This window comes from Thamnophis elegans, chromosome 6, assembly GCF_009769535.1.
Source record: "Thamnophis elegans isolate rThaEle1 chromosome 6, rThaEle1.pri, whole genome shotgun sequence".
In the NCBI taxonomy this organism is placed as follows: domain Eukaryota; kingdom Metazoa; phylum Chordata; class Lepidosauria; order Squamata; family Colubridae; genus Thamnophis; species Thamnophis elegans.
Window position 1 is genome coordinate 68,281,043 of NC_045546.1, and position 23,498 is coordinate 68,304,540.

At 44.0% G+C, this 23,498-nt stretch overlaps 1 protein-coding gene across 1 annotated transcript in view; it reads left to right on the top strand.

Moving 5' to 3' along the window:
• DIAPH1 (diaphanous related formin 1) overlaps positions 1-23,498 on the top strand; it is a 132,146-nt gene that overhangs the window by 7,450 nt on the left and 101,198 nt on the right. Inside the window, exon 2 of the mRNA XM_032219904.1 lies at positions 20,468-20,494. Within this exon, the coding sequence (XP_032075795.1) occupies positions 20,468-20,494 (27 nt within the window). The remainder of the gene's footprint in view (positions 1-20,467; positions 20,495-23,498) is intronic.

Below are 23,498 nucleotides of genomic sequence, written 5' to 3' on the forward strand. Positions count from 1 at the left end.
GCTTGTCCTGGCTGAAGGTAGGTGGCCGGTTAGTCTGGCCTCTGGTAGTGACTTGAGCCGCCTTTTGGTGGGAAGGGGGAAGGATGGGGTGAACCACTTCTTCCCTCTTACTGTAGTATTGCGGTTTTCTTGATAAGGCATCTGCCAGTAAGTTATTCCCTGCAGGGATGTGCTTTAGTTTGAATTTGAACCTTTGGAAGTACTGTGCCCAGCAAACTTGCTTTGGAGAAGTCTTCAGGACTTTTGAGGGCTTCAAGGTTTTTATGGTCAGTCCAGACTTCGAATGGCACATCCCCTCCTTCCAGGAAATGTCTCCAAGTCAGTAAAGCCCACCTGACTGCATATACTTCTTTTTCCCAAATGATTTTTGGGAGACATAAGCTCACGGCAAGAGGTGCCCTTCTTTGTTCTTTTGCAACAGCACTGCTGCTACAGCCACATCACTGCCATCTGTCTGGATTATGAATTGCTGTTCTGGGTCAAGGTGTTGCAGTATGGGCTCTTGGCAAAGAGCCATTTTAATTTCTCAAATGCTTTTTGACAACCCGTTGTTCACCCAAGGGGTGGGTTTGCCTTTGGCTTTGTGGGGGAAGGCCCGGTTTTTAACAGTTCAGTCAATTTCTGCAAAAGCCGGGATGAATTGCCTATAGAATTTGGCAAATCCAAGGAAGCTTTGTAGCTGTTTGCGGGTACCTAGGGATTTCCAGTCTAACATAGCTTTCCCTTTCCCTGGATCCATCTCTATCCCCTTGCTGGAGATACGATAGTCAAGGTAATCTAGTGAGATTTTGTGGAACTCACACTTTGACAATTTTGCGTATAACTTGGTGGCTAGAAGTTTTTCCAGGACCTGTCATACCAGCTTCACGTGCTCTTCTAGGGTCTCAGAAAAAGCTAAGATGTCATTAAGGTAAACGAGCACCCCTCGGTTTAGGTGTTCATGTAGTACCTGATTTATGTATTGCATGAAGACTGCAAGGGCCCCTTGTAGCTCAAATGGCATAACTTTGAATTGGAAACTGCCAAGGGGGCAGTTAAAGGTGATCTTTCATTCATCTCCCTCCCTGATACCTATGTGGTAAAGGAATATGGCCGCAGACCTGACATCATAACTCTTTTTGTCAATTTTAAATCTTTCAGTTGTTCATACGTAAACCAATGGCAAACATAACCTTCTGGTTCAAGTTCTTCCCTCTACTTTAATGTAGGGTTGTCAGAGTTGAAAGATAGTATTTTACAACATATCCACCAGTCTGGCATTGCCACAATTTCTTTTCTTAAAAAAAGGTTCCTTTGGGAACCCCAAAGAAGCAATTTTGTAGAGAACCTTGTTTTGTATTTATTCCAAACTCTTAGTATGGCACGTCTAGCGAAATGTTTATTAAAATCAACATTACCTTTAGTTTTATCATACCATAGACAACTATGCCATCCAAACCTTAATTCATGACCCTCAAGTAGCCTCTTGTTCTGGAGGTTCACCCACTCTTTTAATGAGGCTAGACAGCAAGCATTGAAATACAATTTCACGTCTGGTAAACCCTCTCTTTCCTTGACATCTTGCAATGGCTTGTATCTAATTCTCATTTTTCCCCCTTGCCATATAAACTTGCAAATATCCTTCTGCCATTGTTTAAATGAATTATCAGTTGTGACTATTGGTAATGTATGGAATAAAAAAAGCATCTTTGGTAAAACATACATCTTAATTACAGAAATTCTATGCAATAGTGATAGGTGCAGTTTGTCCCATCTTTGTAGGTCTTATTTAATATCCCTCCAAAGATCTCCAAAGATGCATATAATTATTTTGGAACAGTTTTATATTTGCATTTGTCAACATAATCCCTAAGTATTTCACCTTTTTCTCCCTAGGCTGGTGTTGTCTGCAAATTTAATAAGTTCCCCTTATATTCCCTTATCTAGCTCTTTTATGAAAATGTTGTTCTAGGCCCAACAGAACTTTGAAGTATTACACTGTATGCTTCTCTCCATGTAGCTCAGGGGTCCTAAACACGTGGCAGACGAGTGTGCAGGAGTGCAAGGCTGCATTTATACAAGTGGCATATACACATGAACCCTTCCCTCCCTCCCCTCACACCCCACTGCTGCTGCCATTCCACAGAGCTGGAAAGGCTGATGGAGATGTAGTGCCAATGAGTACAGTTGGTCAGCTAATTGTGAATCAATCTGGTGGTTGTACTGCATGTCCCATATTGCTCTATCTTACCAAGAAGTAGCCAATGCTCTACTTTGTCAAATACTTTACTGAAGCCTAGGTAAACTGCCCATAGCATTTCTCTGATCCACTTAATCAGTCATTTACTTTTATGCTCTACCTTCTTAATGTATTAAATCACTAAATTGGGAGTTCTTGAAGTGTAAATATTGCAAGCAAATTAAGGAGTTTGCATTTTATTTGTGGAGGGTGGCATGTAAAGCCTCACATTCCACTTGGACAAGCTTGCTGCCAATTCATTCAAAGATGGGAAAATGAAAATGTTCCACTTTTGCCTGAGTAAGTGGGAAAAAAGTTGCTGCAGCAGCTTCTGCTTCTGCCCCATGGAAAATGGGGTCAGGTCCAATGTGGACAAGCTGCCAGTGTGTTTCAGTGAATCCCTATTGCAGGGAAAGTGAGAAAAAACAAAGCAAAGACACACATTGGTGAACTGAAAGAAATAGGGGCGTCAAGGCAGTAGTCCCCAGTCCTATCCCGCTATGGCTACTGGGGATATTTGCTGAAAAAGCTACCAAGAATGAAGGACTACAGAGGGAGGGGAGAGAGAGATTAATTTCTTTGCAAAGGAGCAGCCTGATGGTGCACCCGTCTATCCCAGGTTTTCCTTAAACCCACATTCTGGATAGAGAGGACCACTGGTTTGAAAGAGGGTTAAAAGAGGCCATCTATGTTAAAATTGAACAGCCTCCTCTCAACAAAGGGGGAGGGATGCGACATTACCTATCTCTTGTTTACAACATAGTCCTTTCAGTAATTCCAAGAAGGTTGCACACCCATTTGTACTCTGAGGGCATAATAAACTCTGAAGGTTCCTCAACAACTCTTGGAGACCTAATGTCTGACTCTCAATGCTAACACTAGGTTATTGCCAGTAATATAAATCCTTCCATTCCCCACTATTCAGTTAGAATGGAAAATGCTTCTTGAATGAGAAGCAAAACGTCTTAAAGAGAAAAAACAAAGAAAACCCAGTGATCTTTTGAAAAATTATCTTTGGGACAACCATGACCTGGATGATTGGGAATCTCCATAGAAAAATAGATTTCTGTCATATTTATCTGTCTGTCTATCCATTCTGTCTCTCGCTCTGTCTCTCATGTACAATAATACTGTATTTGAAGGAAGCAGCTGCTTAGTTGATGCTGCTTATTCTTAATTCATCATGAGAACCCATCATCACAAGACAACCTGGAGCTCCTTTTCTTTGAGTAGCTGTATAGTAATGACTGCCTCTCAATCTAGGTGTGATTTGTATTTTTTCTTCTGTTGTTGTTATTGGGGCTTTTGTCTTTTTATGGAATATCTGTCAGAAGTTTAAAATTTTGATATGTTACAGCAGTGCTCATTTTAGACAGGGTAGAAGTACAAATGAGGCAGCCATATTGCTTTAGTCAGCCATCAGTAAATGATTTCAACTTTTAAAGTAATATTTTAAACATGCTGGATATTCTTTTGGGCGTAATAGTTTCAAAAGTGCTTGTTTGCTAACTCATTTCATCACCACACTGTTCCGTTAGCTGTAAGCCTTTGGGTGGGTGGCCTGTTTCCTGTAACTGAAACCACAAGGGAGAGAGAGAATGTCTTACTCAGATATGAAATGCTAAAACAAGGGAGGCTGGGTTCTTTTACCCAAATGAGAAGTATGAGAAATGTTGTGTTTTGCTCAAATAGAATTTAAGCTGAGGCTGCAATATAAAGTGAAGTAAAAATAAACAATTTAGATAGCAGTGTATAGAAACATGGAAGATTTAATGTGAAATTCTGATCAACTCCCTTGATTTCTTGTTCCTCCCCACCTATGGATGAGAAGGTAAATTGCTGTTATGATTGCCAGCTTCCATATGCTAGTTCCCTTTTCCTCAGTCCCATAATTGTGTACCCTGAACGTACAGCTAAACTGAGAGGAAACAAAATTCCTGAGTTTCCAAGTGTGTTAAAAGTGAGTAAAAACAGTTATTAAAATTAATAAATCTTTAATGACACACATGGGAATTAAACAAAGTGAGGATTAGATGGAATACAGAAAGAAAATAATTGTAGATCATTTATAGCTTTGCAGGATCTAATCAGATTGGATCCTGCAACTTTATCCTGGGACATGTATTTTCATTCATCTATAACTTTGTGGAATCTAAATATAGTACTCCTAAACCATGGGTTGATTTTACTGAGTGGAGCCACAGTTAATATTTTTAAAGGCACACTAGTCATAGAGAAAGAGCCAAGTTACATGTATGCCTAAAGCTGTTCTACTTCCTGAGTTTGAGAGGGGGATCTTTGAGAAAACATAGAAGGATGTAGAAAAAAAGATATCATAGTAGCTAACACATCAAGCAAGAGAAAGGTAAAAGGGAAGATAGAATCACCAAGAGCAGGGGTGTCAAACTCAATTTCACTGAGAGCCACATCAGCATTATGGTTGCCCTGGGGCCAGTTGAAAGTAAGACTATGAGGACTCACAGTGGCCAGGTGGAAATGGTTGATTGAGGTGGCTGGATGGTCACAGCTGGATGGTCCATCCCCGATGGCAGCTGGACTGATAGTGCCCACCCGGCCACTCATAACATGTTTTCGATGCAGGAGGCTGGGACATAGACCGGCAGCCTGCCATGGGACCAGTCCTACAGCGCCTGTGAGCACACCAAGGAAAAAAAAGGGGGTGGCCAGGAAGAGTGTGAGCAGCAGCCAGGAGAAGTCACACGGGGTGAGTCAACCAGTTCCTATACCAGTTGACTCCAGCCCATCGGGTGATATGCTCAATACCGGTGGTGCAACTAGGTAGGCATGTCTGGGTGGGCATGGCTCGCTCGATGCCACTCACTGGGCATGGGTGACTCAGGATGGTTATATCAGGATGGAACAAGTCACGCTGGTTAACTCAGCATGGGGACAGTTCTTCAAGCTACTCGCCTCCCCAAACTGCTGGCAGCCAAGCACATGCACATGCCCGCGTGCACACACACACACTCACCATTCTAAGTTTAGGGGCTTTTATCCACAGAGAACAGAGGGGGCCTTCTCCCCAAGGCCAGGCATGATTGGCAGTTTGTAAGCTCAGATATGGATAAAAATCTCCAAGCTTGGAATGGTGTCGGTGTGTGTGTGTGCGTGTGCAGTGTGCCAAAGAAGATGTTCCCCTCCCAATCACAGACATTGTTGACGTTTCCCTGTTCGGTGCCCCTTCTCAGCACAGCAGGAGGCAGAGGATGCTACTGCGTGTGGAAGCATGGAAGCAGTTTCCACTGAGTCCAACTTCTACCTTGACAAATCTCTGGTGAGCAAGAGGAGGAGGCAGGGGAGCAGTGCTCCCTGGTCCTGTATGAGGGAGGCTGGCCCTTTTTGAAAGGGAATCCCTGTTTCCAATAGGGTATGGTAAGGATGCTGTCTTTTTGGGGCAGCATTTCCTCAGGAAGTTTGCCCGCCACCCCCCCCTCCTCTCCAGAGATCTCTCAAGGCAGAAGTTGGACTCGGAGGAAACTCCTTCCTGCAAACTTTCTCCTCCACGCTTCCACAGACAGCAGTGTCATCCTGTGCCTCCTGTGGGAGGCTAGGCAATGTTGGGAGGGTGGAACCAGAGGTCTCCAGTGGAGGAAGGTGAGACCAGGGTGAGCATCACAGCCTCATCCACTAGAGAAGCCTTGCTGTACCTCTTAGGCCATGTAGAGGATTCCCGGATGGCAGTACAGGCTACCCAGAGTCCTGGGCAGCAGAAGGACAGTGCCCAGCCTGGCCCTTGAGCTCTGGGGATATTGGGACATCGCAGCTCAGCCAAGTCCAGCCCTGCTTCCCTCAGGGGGCACCCGGCTACATTTACCTCCCCCTCAAGGCTGCTGCTGTGAAGTTTGTGGGTCAGAGAAAGACATGGCTTTGTAAGGAAAGCATTGTCCGCAATAGGATGGGAGATCACCAGGAGAGGCCAGGAGGAGGGGACAAGGGGATGGGGAAAAGGCAGTAGGGCTGCTGGTGGCCAACTGCTAAGTCTGGACTTCCCTCAGACCTTCCCTTGCTCTCATTCCCATCCCCTTCCCTCCCTCCCTCTGTGCCCAGGAAGGGACAAGGGGAAGGGGAGAGAGTGGCAGCGGTAGCTGTGGCTTTACGGGGTAGGGGGCAGGAGGGGGGAACGTCCTAGTGAAAGGGAAGCGCTTGCAGGTGGCAAGTGTGCGCTGCTGCTTGGGCTCTACTACACGCTTCTGTACAACAGCTTTGTGGCAGCCCCCCACGCCAGAATGCAGTCAGCCTTAGATCTGGCCCATGGGACTGCCCTGGACATGAGTGACCAGTCCCCACCCTCTCGGCCCCGGCCCATCTGAACCCGGCTGGGCATTCCCCCTGGGCATGCGCATAGGAGTCAGTGAGCGCACGGGGCGTCCCTGATGACCATATTGCTCTGCAGACTGACTGTTGTTCTGAGCAGTGGTGCTGCATCCTATGTGCGCACCCAGGGGGGAGTGCCAGGCTGGGGTGGGCAGGGACCGCCTCCTCATTGTCTCCTGGGTGGCCCTGTGGGCCACATCTAACCACATTGTGTGCTGGATCTGGCCTGCAGAGCCTTGAGTTTGATATGTCTGACCAAGAGAGTTTTACACTCCACATTGGCTATTCTTCTAGGTCACATGCTACACAAAGACTTCATGTTTTGCATTTCTGATTTAAGGAGAATAGCTTAGCCTTTATTCTATGTTTATAACTTTTTAAAAAAAGTAAAGAGTGGTCACTTGCATTTTCTTTCTATTTGCTTTGGCATTATAAACATGTTCTGCTTATAGAAATCATCATGTATTAATGGATTCCTGCACTGGGAAGGGGTTGGACTAGATGACTTTCACAGATTCTCCACACTACCTTTTAATACTTGCATTGTATGATTATATGAATTGTGGTTAGTATAAGGATTTGAAGTGCATGGTGCTCACAATGCTATTTGCAATCCTGATAAGGCATTGTTCTGTATGGCAGGTGTATTCAGACAAACAGACTTATAGCTTGTGCCTTGGTGATCTATCTAGCTCTATGCACTAATCTCTGTAAGCAGCTATCTTTCAGATCTGTGCAAAGATTACTGGCAACAGTAGTGCCATTGGAACTGCAGCTTGCATGCCTGACTGTCCAATGGCCATTTTAGTTTTCAAATACAATATGCATCACATTATCTTACTGTATTGTATATGCTAATGCCTGCATTTTGGAAGGCTGGAAATGTTTTTATTCTTTCTAAGTAAGTTTTCTAAGATACAGATGATAGAAAATATGAAGTTCCCCATTTGTGTTGAATTGATTACACCAAAAGATGTCCATATGTGAACTATGGAAAAAAAATGTGGTTTAAATACAATCTTCAAAATGTCTAAAACAGACAATCCTACAATTCATACTTAGCTTTTTATTTTGTATTCAGAATATTTGTCTTTACAAGTTATTTAGGTACTACAGTATTCTAGTGATATTCAGGTTTTCCAGATTATAACGATACGATAAGTAATGCCATGTTGGAGGCTTGTTTAAAATTTCACAGGTTTGGAAAAGAGTTTTCAGGCTTGATTTCATTTCATTTCATTTCATTTATTACATTTTTATGCCGCCCAATCCCGGAGGACTCCATTAATTGGAAATGAGAAACTTTTATGTTTTCTATGCGCTAAAGATGGGATTGTGAAGAATGCATTGTAGCCAGAGAAAAAGAGAAAGTTGAGTCTGCCAGGGATGGTAACCTGAATTCAGAAACTCCATGGTCCAAAAGTTCTAATTCATTGAGGGGATATTTTTCAGTGGTAGCACAGCAGAGTCCTATATTTCAAACCCATATATTCAGTGGAAGAACTTTTTAAAGAATTGTAGGGAGGAAAGAATTATATTTTATCTCTTTCTCTTGAAAGGGATTCCTATTTGCTGATATCTGTGGAGATTCTCAATCATCCAGGTCATGGTTCTCCCAAAGGTGCTTTTTCAAAAGGCAACTGCAACAAAATACAGAATAAAATAAAGAATAACAGAGTTGGAAGGGACCTTGGAGGTCTTCTAGTCCAACTCCCTGCTGAAGCAAGAGACTCTTGCATTATTTAAACATAGCTTAAATGCAAAAACCAGAAGGATTTGATTAAAACCAAGTCAATTTAAATCATTATTTAAGTCACTAGTAAAAAGGCTTGATTTAAATCAACTCTATTTAAATCATAATTTTTAAAGAACAACTGTCATCTTAGTCCCGCAGCAGCTCCTCCTCTGAACCGCTATTGATTCACCAACAGTCCCATTCACTTTAATTGGTGTGTGACACAACAAGGTGAGGGATGTGGCAGGCAGCAGCAGGTGAGTGGATGGATGTCTGCTAACAGGCGCTGCCATGATGGATTTGAAATGACAAGTTCTCTTTAAGTATAAGGACTCATTCATTCTTGCTGGTGGTTATAATAGAAGACTGAGTCAACCTTGAGCATGGTGAGATTTGAACTGCCAAATTGCAATCAGCCGGCAGTCAGCAGAAGTAGCCTGCAGTACTGCATTTTAACCACTACATGTTGACAACAGCAAGAATATTGTATGCACAAAAATGGAAGGACATTTTGATTCTCACCATGGATGAATGGCTACAGAAGCTGATGGATTTGGCAGAAATGGCTAAATTGACTGTTTTGATCAAAGAAAAGAAATACTTTTGTTACTACATGGAGACTGCTTCTGGACTGAGGTGGAAAAAAATGAAACTTTGATTTTGGATTTTACTGATTAGATTGTTTTGTTGTTGTAGAAATGGCTAGTTTATATTATTATGAAAAAGTAAAAAGTTGAGATTCAATGTTAATGCTTTATTCTAATGCAACAGTCAACACATTTTTTTCTTCTTCCCCCCCCCTCACTTCTCCTTCCCCCTTACCCGCTTAGCGACCCTAACACTAACCCCTCTTTGTGTTTTCCTATTTGCTTTTGTATTTTTGTATTTTATTTTATAATCTAATAAAAATGTTAAAAGTTTTAAAAAGATATACAAAACACAATTAACCCTTCTAAATGTCTTATGTCTTATATCTTATTTAATAGCAATTCTTAAGCCCCCTGAGCATTTCATCCAATTTTGAAAATATTTTACATCAGAGCTTGAGCTGTATTAGCAAGCTTTATGCGAATTTGTATTTTAGACAGTATTTGCATACAAAAATCTAAGCTGTTTGTAAATAAAAAAAACCAAGATATTCTAAAACACCTTTTTAAAATATGAAGACAACAAAGGGCAGTTTTCTGGGGAACTGTTCCAAACTGTATGTGAAGAATAAAAGAAAAAATGGAGAATACTGGGTGAAAAACCATTAGTAAAAGAATGATTTACTGTGTTTTTCAGAGTATATACATCGGAGATGCACCAGAGTATAAAATACACCAAGATTTTGAAGAGGCAAATTTTTAAAAAAAGTTTTTGCATTCTGCAGACCTCCCAAAAATGGGCCTGTTTTTTGTCAAAAAAAAGGGGGGGCATGCGTAGCCTTTAGGAGGCTTATCGAGTGCTCCTGCGGGCTGGGGGGGGACCAAAAACAGTTTGCCCTTCCCAGCTCCTAGGAGCACTCTGCAAGCCTCCTAAAGGCTACGCATGCCCTTTTTTGCAAAGGGGGGCAGGGTTTCAGGAGGCCAAAAATGCTGTATTCAGTATATAAGTCGCACCCAGATTTTCACCCTCTTTGTTGAGGGAGAAAGGTGCGTCTCATACCCCGAAAAATATGGTAACTAATAGAATATCCACTTGAATTATCTGCATTTTCGCCAAGTGGATAAAAATTGATTTTTTAAAAAGTTTTTTAAAAAATCAGATTTTTTAAAATTTAAATTGGATTTTTAAAATTTAAATTGGAATTATTTTTATCAAATTTATTTTATTAAATGCTTTTGGAGTAAAAATCTATCTAAATATAGTTTTCTATTTAAGATACATTAATAATTTAGTTTATTGAGCATGAAATGGAGATTAGTTATGTAGCATGAGGCTGTATATTCTGCAATGTTTACATTCTTGATAAACTCCAATGAATCCAAGCTCTGCAAGCTGAGATAACATGCACTCTAAATAGGAAACCTTCATTTTTTTTGCAAATAATATTATTAAAGATTATAACTACAAGCAAGAATGAATGAGTCCTTATACTTAAAGAGAACTTGTCATTTCAAATCCATCATGGCACCGCCTGTTAGCAGCCATCCACTCACCTGCTGCTGCCTGCCACATCCCTCACCTTGTTGTATCACTGCCGCGTTACCAGCCGTCCCATTAAAGTGAATGGGACTGTCGGTGAGTCAATAGCGGTTCGGAGGAGGAGCTGCTGCGGGACTAAGATGACAGTTTTTATATAAAAAACCCAATAGCTGATCCATTAAGAATTCAAAAAAATTGCTTTTATCATCATTTGGCCTATGCATGCCAACCACTATTGATTTTATTCCATTAAGTTCAATTTCTACTGCTACAAATCTACCGTATTCATCTGCTATAAGTAGCTTAGGTTTAAATTGAGGTTTTATATATAAGACAACTCGATTAATCTCTTTTAAATCAGCACATAATAAATTTCTCCCCTCATTGCTTATTAATCACATATTTCTTATCTTGGGTCTTAATATGTCTTTCTTGAAGGCAGGTTATGTCAACATTAAGTTTCCTCAGGTAATGAAATAATTTTTTACACTTAGATGGGGCATTTGCTCTGTTAAGATTCCATTTAATAGACTTAATCATCTTTAGACAGTAGGTAAAGGTTTTAGGTAATAGGTTCCTGTACAACTATATTGGCCATGCTTTCTTCTTTAATGCCACCTTTTTGAAATTGTTCCACCACTAGCTTCTTTTCTGTATCTATGACTTCAACTGGATCTGAAATTAATTTGTGTCTAATTAAAAAAATCCTTGACCTTTTCTATAGAGTTCAGTGTAAATCTTTGCTCTAGGTAAGTATCACTCCTTCCAGTTTGTCCCAATGAAATAGAATTTTTCCCTTCATCAAGATGTCAGTAAGGAAAACATAGATTTTCCTTTTTCTCAAAATTATAATCGGAATTTTCTTCAGAACAATTATATTCAAATTATCCATTCTCATCTTATATTTAAAGTAGCAATCCAAAACATACTCTCTTGTTATTCTTCTTACAAAATGGACTACGGCATCCCTTGGTAGCTTTCTCATGGTGGCAAATCTGGAGTTTACTCTATAGACCTTACCTAGATCTCTTATTAAGATTTTTTTCCCTTCTTTATTAATTAACTGAGCCATGACCTTCACTATTCTTAATCTAATATCTTCTCCTGATTGTTCAGGAATTCCTTGAAATCTTAATTGAAATGCTTTAATCTGAGCTTCCAAAATTGTCCTCTCTTCCAGTTCAATTTCACATAAAGAGTTTGACCTCCAATTTGTGCTCCATAAGATCCACTCTGTCCTTCGCCTGTTCCATATCTCCATTCAAACGTTGGATTTCCTCCTTTAGTTGAAAAATCAATCTTGAATTTAAGCTTTATTCCCATAGATTGGATCAACTCATGTGTCTTAGCTGTATATTCGTCCATAAAGGGCCTCAGAAATTCTATTTTTCCTGGGTGCTGCGCTGGAGAGTCCAAGCATGGGTTAAATACAGCCAATCTGCCCAGGACTGAATTGAAACTTTAAGCCACGCCTCTAGTGCCGACTAATCCCTATATTTTTTCAATTCAGCTAGCCCAGTGGATGCACTTCCAGTTTCTCTTCATTCCTAATTGATTGCTTGGACTCTCTAATTTTCTATTTTACTACAAAGATTCTATTCTTCTTCCTGATTATTGGAGCAGGCTTGGTGAGTCTCCTTCTAATTTAATTCCCTGGCTCTCACCAATTTCAGCCTCTCTGGTGTCCTGGGCTCGCTCGGGTGCCATGAGGCTGCAGGCAGCTGTGGGGGAAGGCGTGTGGGTTGGAGTGCCAATGCCAGTGCGATCGCAGTGATCCTACTGTGATTGTAGCCCCACTGAGACCTCCGTTGCTCTTGACTGTGCTTCTGAATGAGCTGGCTGGTGGTGCAGAGCCTCAGAGCTCTCTGGTGTATGCGGACGGCCATTTTAGGTGGGTCGCATGTGGCGTGGCCATTTTGAGAGTGTCACACATGGCTGTGGCCATTTTGAGAGGGTCAAAGTTCCGGCTGCCATTTTGTTGACCTACTTTTGCCACGAAAAGCAGCTATAGCCGCCTGATTGCCTGTCTCTTGCAGGTTGCCGCTAGAAGCCTTCCTGTCCGGAATTCTGGCAGGTTTGCCTACTCACAGCTCCACCATTACAGCAGAGGGCAGTAGCGGAGATTGGTGGCCTACATGGTTGCGCCCCACATTAATTGACCTGCATGCTGGGAGCTTGGAGCTCGCACCATTCTCCTTTACCAATCAAAGGACTGCTGAGCTTTGCTTGTCCTTGCCTTCAGTGCCTCTGCACCAGAGCACTAAGGCTGTTTGAGGTGGTGAGTGGGGGAAAGTTTCCTTTCAGGCCTTACATCCCCACATTTAATCAGGGCAGACTGGGCCCCTGAGGAACAGCAGGTTGGTCCTTCCACCAGCAGCGCCTGTACCAGACGGGCTGGCAAGGCAGCCAGGGAGGCCATCAGAGCAAGCAAGCCTTACTCTAGGCAGAGGACTAAGTAGAGTTCGGGCCTAGACAGAGATTCCATCAGACGCCAGAAGGCTTTAGAAAAGCAATTTGCTAGGGCTCAACTACAATCCTAGGCAGCCAGGCCTGCTTCCCCTGGGGATCACTTGCCCGGGGTTCAACCTGGTCAGGACCCTCCAATGTTGGAGAGTGATGACGAAGGCCAGGAATTCTCTGCTGACTCCATTGCAATGGTGGGCTCCCCTGGGCCTTCTATGAGCGATCGAGCAGACCTATTTGCATGTCCTTCTGATCTGAAAGAGGAGCCGGTCACAGTGGGGCCCTTGCACCCCAACATCTGGCCATTCAGCCCCTGCCCAGAGCTCGCCCACCGGAACATAGGGGACCCAATCTTTCCGTAGAAATGCAGAATGTCATTGCCAGGGCCATTTCCCAGGAGATAGAGGCTGGCATGTTGCAACGGGCCAACTGTGTCCTTCCTGTCCATGGTGGCGCTACTCTGGCCGAGACAGCTCCTCACCAAACTTCCAGCTGGGGATATCAAATTAAGACAGGATGTTAACAAAATTATTGCAGTGACAGTGTACACTGCTGATGCTACCCTGAATGCTACCATGAACACTGCCAAATTTGCCTCTGGATCCCTGGCTTCTAATGTCACCACCAGGCACCTCTTATGGCTCAGACATTGGAACGCAGATATGCGATCCAAGTGGAAGCTCGCCTCAGCCCCCCTTAAAGGGCGGCAAGCTTTTTGGGGAGGCCCTAGACCCTGTCCTGATTGAAAACAAGGATAAAACGGTCATGCCTTTGGTCAACAAAAAATCTGACCGTAAGGGTTCACAGACTTATAGGAGGCAGCCCTTTCGGAACTCGGAACAGCCGTCTACCTCCAGTTCCTTCCAATGTCCATACTCTCAGGGCACGGGTAGGCGCTTCAGACGCTATAAGTGACCATCAGAGGATGGCTCCCATAGGAGAGAGTCTCCAGCTGTTCCACACCCAATGGGAGCGGATCACGTCGGACCAGTGGGTCCTTCAGTTGATACGCATAGGTCTAACGTTAGAGTTCATTTCTCCCCCTCCCCGACACTTCGTTCGTTGTCCAACCCCCTCCTGTCTGGTCAAGAGGGTTCTCATGGAACAGGAGATCCTTCACCTCAGATACATAAACGTCATAGAACCAGTTCTACCAGGTGAGGAAAGGACAGGGTTTTATTCAATACTCTTCCTTGTCCCAAAGAACTCTGGGGGGTGGAGGGGGATCCTCGACCTAAAAAAGCTAAATCATCATATAGCATACAGGAGGTTCAAGATGCAGTCTTTTTAGTCAATTCTGGGTTGCATCAGGCCGGGAGATCTCTTAACCATAGATCTCAAGGAGGCCTACCTCCACATCCCCATTCGCAAAGCTTACCGCAGTTTCCTGAGATTCTTTTATGCAGGCCACCACTACCAGTATAGGGCTCTACCATTCGGCCTGTCCTCGGCACCTTGAACCTCTACAAAGATCTCGCCCAGTGCGCCTGCATTGCTACCTGGACAACATCCTCATCCAGTCATCATCACGGCAACAAAGCGGTACAAGACCTGCAGCACACACTGCGAACCCTCTCAACATCATGGATTCTCCATCAACAAGGAAAAGAGTCATTTGCATCCGACCACCAGGCTGCAGCACCTGGGCGCCATCATCGACAGCACCACTTGCTAGGTCTCCCTGTCTCCAGAGCGGTTGGCAAGCATCAGAAGCCAGGTGTTGCAGGTACTACACTCATCGCAGGCATCAGTTGTGCAGCTGTCACAACTCCTCGGCAAAATGATTTCGTGCCTGTCAATAGTACATTGGGCACACCTTCATTCTCGACACCTACAATGGCTCCTCCTGCCCTACCAGAGGGCCAACATGAGCAACTCTCAACAGCTGGTTCAAGTCTCACCAAAGGTACGTCAGTCCCTCCAGTGGAGGCTGTCCCCCATGCTGGCGAAGGGCACCCTCTTCAAAGACCCAGACCGTCTCACTATTACGACGGATGCCAGTCTATTCATCTGGGGTGCTCATCTCCACAACCAGATTGCACAGGGCAGATGGTCATCGCCCGAAGCGTCCCACAGCATCCATTGGTTGGAATTGAGAGCACTGCGGCTCGCACTCGTTCACTTTCAAGACCACATCAAGGGGCGTCTTGTGAGAATCCTAATGGACAGTGTGGCCACAAAGGCACATATAAATCACCAAGGGGGCACTCGCTCCAGGTCCCTGATTGAGGAATCAGAGCACCTAGGAAAGTGGGCAGAAAGATACCTGTGCTCGATCTAGGCGGAGCACATCTCCGGGGTCCACAGCATCCGGGCAGACTGTCTTGAGCAGGGCCACGGTCGATCACTCGGAGTGGCGCCTGCACCCGGACCTGTTCCACCTATTGTCTCAGAGGTTCGGCTGTCTTCTACTCAACTGGCTCCCCTCCCCGGAGAACACACACCTCCCCAGGTTCTTCTCTAGGTTCCACACCCCGCAAGCCGAAGGGGTCAACGCTCTTCACTGTCCGTGGCCACCGGGTTTGTGGTACGTGTTTCCCTGTTGCCTCTTCTTCCCATGGTGATTCGGAAAATTCTGTTGGAGGAGGCGGAAATTCTGCATTGTCAATTCGCATGGTCTTGTGCTTGATTCAACCTGACAGAGTGATCTTCCGTTTGGACCTGGCATTTATACCCAAGACCAACTCTTGGTTTCAGTGGGCCCAGGAGGTCTTGTCCACACCCCAAACAGCCCAAGGAGAAAAAGTGGCACATGCTCGAAGTTTGTAGAGCGATACGTAAGTACATTGAATGCACAGCTCTGAATCAGTTTTTGTCATGTTTCAACCAGCTTCCCAGGGCTGCAAAATTTCTTCTCAGACCATCAGTCGCTGGCTATGGGCCTGTATCACCTTGACCCACATTCTTTTATCTATTCTGGTGCCACACTATATCACCGCACATTCTACCAGAAGCGCTGCCACTACGGCGGCCTGGGCTACCCAGGCACCGATAGAGGAGATTGGCAAGGCCGCTACGTGGACTTCCTTGTCTCCCTTTGTTCGAAACTACAGACTGGACAAATTTGCTTCTGCGGAGTGGGCATTTGGGAGGCGAGTTCTCCAGGGCATTCATAACAGCGGAGAGATCCTGGACGCTTCCGCTTCCCGCCTGAGTGACATTTAGCTTGGGTATGTCCCGTGCTTGGACTCTCCAGAGCAGCACCCAGGAAAATGACCATTGGCTTACCTGAAGGGTCCTTTTCTGGGTGCTGCGAAGGAGAGTCCAACCCTACCCTGGGGTCTACTCCGCCAGTTGTCATATGGTTTCTTCGGAACTTATGGATAAGTGTTATGACTTTCATTGACTTTGTTCCTGAACTTCTCAGTGCGCATTGTCCACACCTTCATTAGAGAAAATCTGAGGATAGCACCAGAGGCATGGCTTAAAGTTTCAATTCAGTCCTGGGCAGATTGGCTGTATTTAACCCATGTTGGACTCTCTTTCGCAGCACCCAGAAAAGGACCCTTCAGGTAAGCCAGTGGTCAATCCCTTGATAATCTTTCCAATTTTTCTGTCTTATGACTAGCCGTTTGGATAGAATGTAACGAATTTTAAATTTAATTTTAGCATTTTTAAAGTTAATTTTTTTATTGAAAAGTTTTAATAAGTTTTACAAATATTTCCCCTTCCCTCCCTCCACCCCAACCCCGCCCCCCCTCCAGCCCTCCTTCCCCCCAACTTCCCAGAGCAAAATACAGGGTATAAACATTTAACAATCATACATTAACATAAGCTAACTAACTATAACATCCTGCCTCCCTCTTGTACTTTAACTCCCCTTTTATTAAACTAAATTTAGATAAATTATAACATTCCTTGTTCATTCATAAGCTAGTTGAAATTTCTTAGTCCAATATTTATTTTGAATGTAGTCAATCCATCTTCTCCATTCCAATGTGTATTTCTCATCTGAATAATCTTCAAATATGCTGAAATTTTAGCCATCTCTGCTAAGTTTACTACTTTTAGCATCCATTCTTGAATAATAGGCAATTCTTCCTTCTGCCAGCAATCTTGCTGCCGTTATTAAATTCAAAATCAAATTAGTCTCTATAACTATACAGTCTGTAATTATACCTAGCAAAAACAACTGAGGAGTGGACTTGATCCTCTTTTTAGAAATATTTTGAGTAATCCACCATATTTTTGTCCAAAATGCTTTAACTTTTTTACAAATCCACCATACATGATAATACATAGCATCAACACAATCACATCTCCAATTATAAATTTGGATATATACAAGCTTTTTAGGATCTAAATACCATCTATAAAACATCTTATAAAAATTCTCTCTCAAATTTTAAGCTTGCCTAAATTTTACATTTCTTACCCAAATCTTTTCCCATGTTTCCATCATTATTAAACAAAGTTTAATACCATTCTTCCAAATTTGCATCTTTTTAAAATATTGGTATCATTTGGAAAAAATTTTTTAAAGCAAAACGTTCGTTTTTACTACTGTTATCATTCCCAACAAAGACAATTGTAATTTTTCCCATTTATTCATCTCTATCTGTATTTTATGCCATAATAATTTTATGCCATGGGTACTTGAGAGACCGCCTACTGCCAATTACCTCCACTAGACCGATACGATCGCATCGATTAGGCCTCCTCCGAATACCATCTTCCAGCCAGTGCAGACTAGCAACTACCCGGAGGAGAGCCTTCTCGGTGGCTGCTCCGACCCTCTGGAACGAACTCCCCGTGGAGATTCGGACCCTCACCACCCTCCAGTCCTTCCGTGCTGCTTTAAAGATCTGGCTGTCCCGGCTGGCCTGGGGTTAAGATTCTAACCCCACCCGAATTGTGTGACTGTTGTGTTTTCTTTTAATATGTTGTACTGTCTTCATGTCGGAAAATTGTTTGTCCTTCCCCCCCCCTTTTTGAACTGTGAGCCGCCCTGAGTCCCCCCAGGGAAAAGGGCAGCATACAAATAAAGGGAAATGAAATGAAATGAATAGTTCATAATTATACTTATATAATTTCCCATTTGAAATTGTAATATAAACTCCTAAATATATAACCTTTTTTACTATCTCATATCGTGTTAGTCTTTCTGATTCTTCTTTTTAATTTATCCTGGAGATGGAGGGTATCCAGCCTTTAGTGCATTACTGTAAAAATCTTTTGCCTTCCAAACTGAATTAAGACAATATCTTTCTCCTAAGTAATTTGCCACCAATCCGGCTGGAACCTCTCATCTATACTGTATCTGGCAATTTCTAAGTTCATCAACTAGGAATGCATAGTCCTTTCTGGATCTCAACATTTTAGGGGGAATTTCCTTCAGTACTGCCACCTCCTGTCCTGCCACCTGTAGCTTGTTTTTGTAAGTCACTTGTAATATTCCATTCCTTGTTTTCCTGGTGACAAAATAGATTACAATATCTCTTGGTAGTTGTCTCTGTCTAGCAATCCATGAATTGACACGATAAATTTTATCAATCTGCCAATCATATTCTGCCTTTGATTCGCCAATTAAGTGAACGAAAGCTTCTGCAAAGTTCTTTTTCCAAATTTCTTGGTTATTTTCTTTCAGGCCTCTTATTCTCAAAGCAAATTCCATCGCTCTGTATTTTATCATTGTAACTTCTGCCTCTGATTTTTTTATCTTGATTTGAGCCTCATCAAGTTTGTTCTCCAAATTCACATTAGACTGATTAATTTCTTTCACCCTATCCTCCAGTGATGTTACATAACCAAGCATACCCTTAAATGCATCCACTATATCCTCTATTATTTGTTGATTGCGGGTTTGGATTAAGTCCTTAATTTCAGACATTTCGTCAGACACATCTTTAAGGGCAGTTGGAGGGCTTCAAATGTCACTGTTTGTGTATCCGCTGAGGGTAATAAAGACTGCAATTTAGGTGGTTGGACTGGAAGACTTCCAGCACTCTTAGAAGCACTTATTTTTGTTTGTTTTGAGGCCATTTCCAGATATTCAAATCACACTTTCCAGCAGCCAAATTATTGAGTCCAAAAAGTCCACTTAATCCCCCAATTTGTTAGATCTTATAGTTTATTAGTAAACCAATACTATTTTCTTTAATTTTGAGCTCTTGGTTCTTTTAACGACGTTAAGAAGCACTTAACAAATACTTTCCTTTTAAGTTTCACTTTCACCACACCCTTTGACTTTGAGATGCCTTTTGTTCCTCTCAATCTTCACAGAAGGAAGTAATACTACATCAGAGTTAAAGTTTGTATTTGCAATTGTAATCACTCCTGTCTTTGCTCTGCCTGCTTCTTATTCAAATGTAGATTAAAACATTGATTGCAGGGATGGTTGCGGCGTTTTGTTCTGCTATAGCAGAAGCATCCCGGACGCGGAGCTCTGTCGGGCTGCTGGGGGACTCTCACCCTTCGAGCCTCAGAATTGCTCCTGGGGGGTCTATGGGGAGCTCTACCTTTGCCCGGCTGCTCACCTCCCCCTCTTTTCCCAAGGGGATAGTTTTCAAGCCGCTAGACAGCTGATTTACACTGTTTTAGCAGCTTAGACGCGATCACAGGGCTGGCGTTCCCACAGGAACGTCCTTCAATGCCTACGGTGCCACCGGAAGTCCCTTTAAAGTTTTAAAATTTTAGTTTTATAGCATAAAATCCGCTGGATTTAATAATGCTAGTGAAACATTAAAAAGAATTAGCAATACTATAGTCTTTTGGCTTCATCTTGTGGTAAATCACCATGTTACACAAACAAAGCCATAAAAATTTATGCTCTGCCTCTTTTTTTTAAGAAACTCTGTGACTAAACCAATCAGAAGGTGTTAAAATCAAAACTGTTTCACCCCCGCAACAAGCTCAAAACAGCATTCAAATGTTTCTTACTTGAAACTCAAAAAGAAAAGTTCTGCAGAGTTGGCTAGCAGTATAATCCTCTGGAAAATTTAAGTCCAAAAGTTTCAAAAATAGTTTCCACAATGCTTTAGTTTCCAGTAGTTTCCAGCTTCTTTATTTTGGTTCAGTTAGACCAACTCCTCCCTCCTCGCCATCTTGAAATTACAAAACCTCAAAAATGACGATAGTTCCACAAAAAAGAAATGGCAGGCCACAATTAGAGAGAGCCTGTTTCAGCATGAAAGGTAAATATACAAAAAAGTGCCTAAAAAGCGGTGGTACCCTTTATTGTGCATTAAGAATGGCTGGTTCCACAGTGAACTTGGGTAGTTGCCCTGCTCCTCAGCCAGGGACTCACCCAGTTATTATTTCTTCTTCAAGAAGCATCCAGGTACCTAGGAGAGCATCCAGCTGCCCAGGAGAGCAAAAGAGTTGATTTCCAAGCCCCCCCCTTTCCCAGGATGTGTGTGTTGTTCTTCTGGCTTAGAAAACATTCTGAGCCTGTAACTGGAAAAAAATTAACAGAGATCAACATCTCTACTACAGGGGCAGGAGGTTCTGCCAGAAATCCAATTGTGTTTCATACACCTAAGAAGAAAATATTTGTGGACATTAATGTCTACTCTATGTGTATTCCTAGCCATTTCTCTTTTGATCTATTGATTCATTTTTTTCTGTCTCTTTGTTTTCCCCAATTGTAGAACTTGAAGCGTGTAATGGCAGATGAGGTAAGAGCAATTATGTTATATATTTTTGGCATTAACTGTGTTTGTAAGTTATCTATAAATCCTGATGTCAATTTTGTGCATTCTTGTCTCCATTGAGGTGGAGATAACATCCAGGCATAGGTTGACCTTATCTGCTTGCTGATTGGACTGAGCCTGTGAATGAATATAACTCACAGCCTTTGAAATAAAAAGAAGGTTTTTGGACCTACTTGTGTGCTTTTTATTGTATCAGGAAGCCTAGGTCAACATCAGCTAATCTTGGAACAAAGTCCGCTGATCCAACACTAGAGGCCCTGACTACCTCAACAGACCTGCTCTTTTCAGAACACACCACAGAGGCGGAGGCCATTGATGTTGTCCAAAGGCAATGGGCCTCACCTGCCTCAGGCCCTATGCCAACCTCTGCAGACAGGCACTTTTACAATGTAAGTCCTGAGCTCGCCCAGTCATTTCAATTACCTACTGTAGATGCACCAGTAGCGGCCCTCTACACTTCATCCAAACCATGCCTGGGGTACCTGAGGAATCCTTGAAACTGGAGGATAGATGGGCGAATTTCAACCTGCAGTCATCAAGCAGTTGCATGGGTGGTCCAGGCATCCACAACCGCATAGTTTTTAACCAGGCCTCACTACTGTGGCTTCGACAACTTCAGGAGATGATCCCGGTGACCGATACCAGAGCATACCAGGATGTCAACAAGTTGGTGGCGGTGATCCAGTTTTCTGCTGACGCCACCCTTAACGCTGCCAGATTTGCATCCAAGTCTCTGGCCTCCTCAGTGGCAGCATGGTGTGTACTGTGGTTCAGACAGTAGCAGGCGGATGCTTGCCACAAGTAACACCTGGCTTTAGCCCCATTTAAAGGAGGACACATGTTTGGAGAATCTCTGGATCCCATTTTGGTGGAATCCAGGGACAAGAGGAAGATCTTGCCACCGGCTACTAGAAGGGGCTTTTTTCATCCCTTTCTATACACCAGACACCGTTCCTTTCGGGTCCAAGACTCCAGAATGGCATATTTCAGGCCGCAGGGGGGTTACGTTCCAAGGCAGCGACAACAGTCGGACCGAGCACCTAGAGGTAGACAGTCCAAAGGGCCCTTTCGGGGAGGAGGGGATTATTTCCGTCACCCCTAATACTGATGTGTCCATCTCTCCCATCGGAGGCCGCCTGGCCCTTTTTGCTGACTGATGGGAGGAAATCACCTTGGACATGTGGGTCAGAGATACAGTGAGGTCGGGGCTCTTCCTTGGATTCATCTCCACACCCCCAAGGTTTTTCATTCAATGCCCAGTCTCAAATAATCTGGCAAAGAGATCCCTCATGCAGGCTGCAATTTGAGTGATCCAGCAGGTACCTGAGGGTCAACAAGGGCAGGGTTCTATTCAATCCTATTCATGATCCCCAAAGCCTCGGGGTGTGGGTGTGGAGAACTATTCTAGACTTCAAACGCCTGAACTGCCATTTGCTTTACAGGCGTTTTAAGATGCACTCGTTAAAACCATTCTGGGGGGCATGCAGGGGGCGACTTCCTCACATCTGTTGATTTAACATAGGCTTATCTCCATATTCCCATTTTGCCTCTCCATTGGTAATGCCTCTGATTTTATTATGAGGGCTGCAACTATCTGTATAGTGCCCTACCATTCGGCCTCTGCATTGCCTAGGGCACTCGCAAAAGACCTAGCAGCATTGGCAGCCCATCTGTGGCCCATGCCCATGCAGGTCCAGTGAGATTTAGAGATTTAGAGATTTATTAATATTTGTAGGCCGCCCTTTTCCCTGAGGGGACTCAGGGCGGCTCACATAAAATAGGGGAAGGGGAGATACAGACATTAAGATAAGACATATAATAAAATAATAAACAACATACATTCATCATTCGGGAGGGGAATTATCCTTGTCCCCAGGCCTGACGGGCGAGCCAGTTCTTCAAGGCTGTGCGGAAGGCCTGGACGGTGGCGAGGGTGCGAATCTCTACGGGGAGCTCGTTCCAAAGGGTCGGGGCTACTACTGAGAAGGCCCTCCTCCTTGTAGTTGCCAGCCGACACTGGCTGGCCGATGGTATACGGAGGAGGCCTAATCTATGTGATCTTATTGGTCGCAGGGATGTAATTGGCAGAAGGCGGTCTCTCAAGTATCCAGATCCACTGCCATGTAGGGCTTTATGGGTGACTAATAGCACCTTGAAGCGCATCCGGAGATCGACAGGTAGCCAGCGCAGCTCGCGGAGGATAGGTGTTATGCGGGTGAACCGAGGTGCACCCACAATCACTCGCGCGGCCGCATTCTGTACTAGCTGAAGTCGCCGGATGCTCTTCAAGGGCAGCCCCATGTAGAGCACGTTGCAGTATTCCAGCCTAGAGGTCACAAGGGCCCGGGTGACTGTTGTGAGAGCCTCCCGATTCAGGTAGGGTCGCAACTGGCGCACCAGGCGAACCTGGGCGAATGCCCCCCTGGTCACAGCCATTAAATGGTGGTCAAACGATAGCTGTGAGTCCAGGAGGACTCCCAAGTTGCGAACCCTCTCTGAGGGGTGTAGAATTTGACCCCCCAGCCTGAGTGATGGAATATTGGTCGAATCTCTGGGAGGGAAACACAACAGCCACTCGGTCTTTTCTGGGTTGAGCACGAGCTTGTTAACCCTCATCCAGTCCATAACAGCTTCGAGGCCGCGGTTCATCACGTCTGCCGCTTCATTGAGTTGGCACGGGGCGGACAGATACAGTTGAGTATCGTCCGCATATTGATGGTATCTAATCCCGTGCCTGCGAATGATCTCACCCAGCGGTTTCATGTAGATGTTGAATAGTAGGGGGGATAAGACCGAGCCCTGAGGCACCCCATAAGTTAGGGGCCTAGGGGACGATCTCTGCCCCCCCACTAACACCGACTGCGACCTGTCCGAGAGGTAGGAGGAGAACCACCGCAACACGGCGCCTCCCACTCCCACCTCCCGCAGTCGTCGCAGAAGGATACCATGGTCGATGGTATCGAAAGCC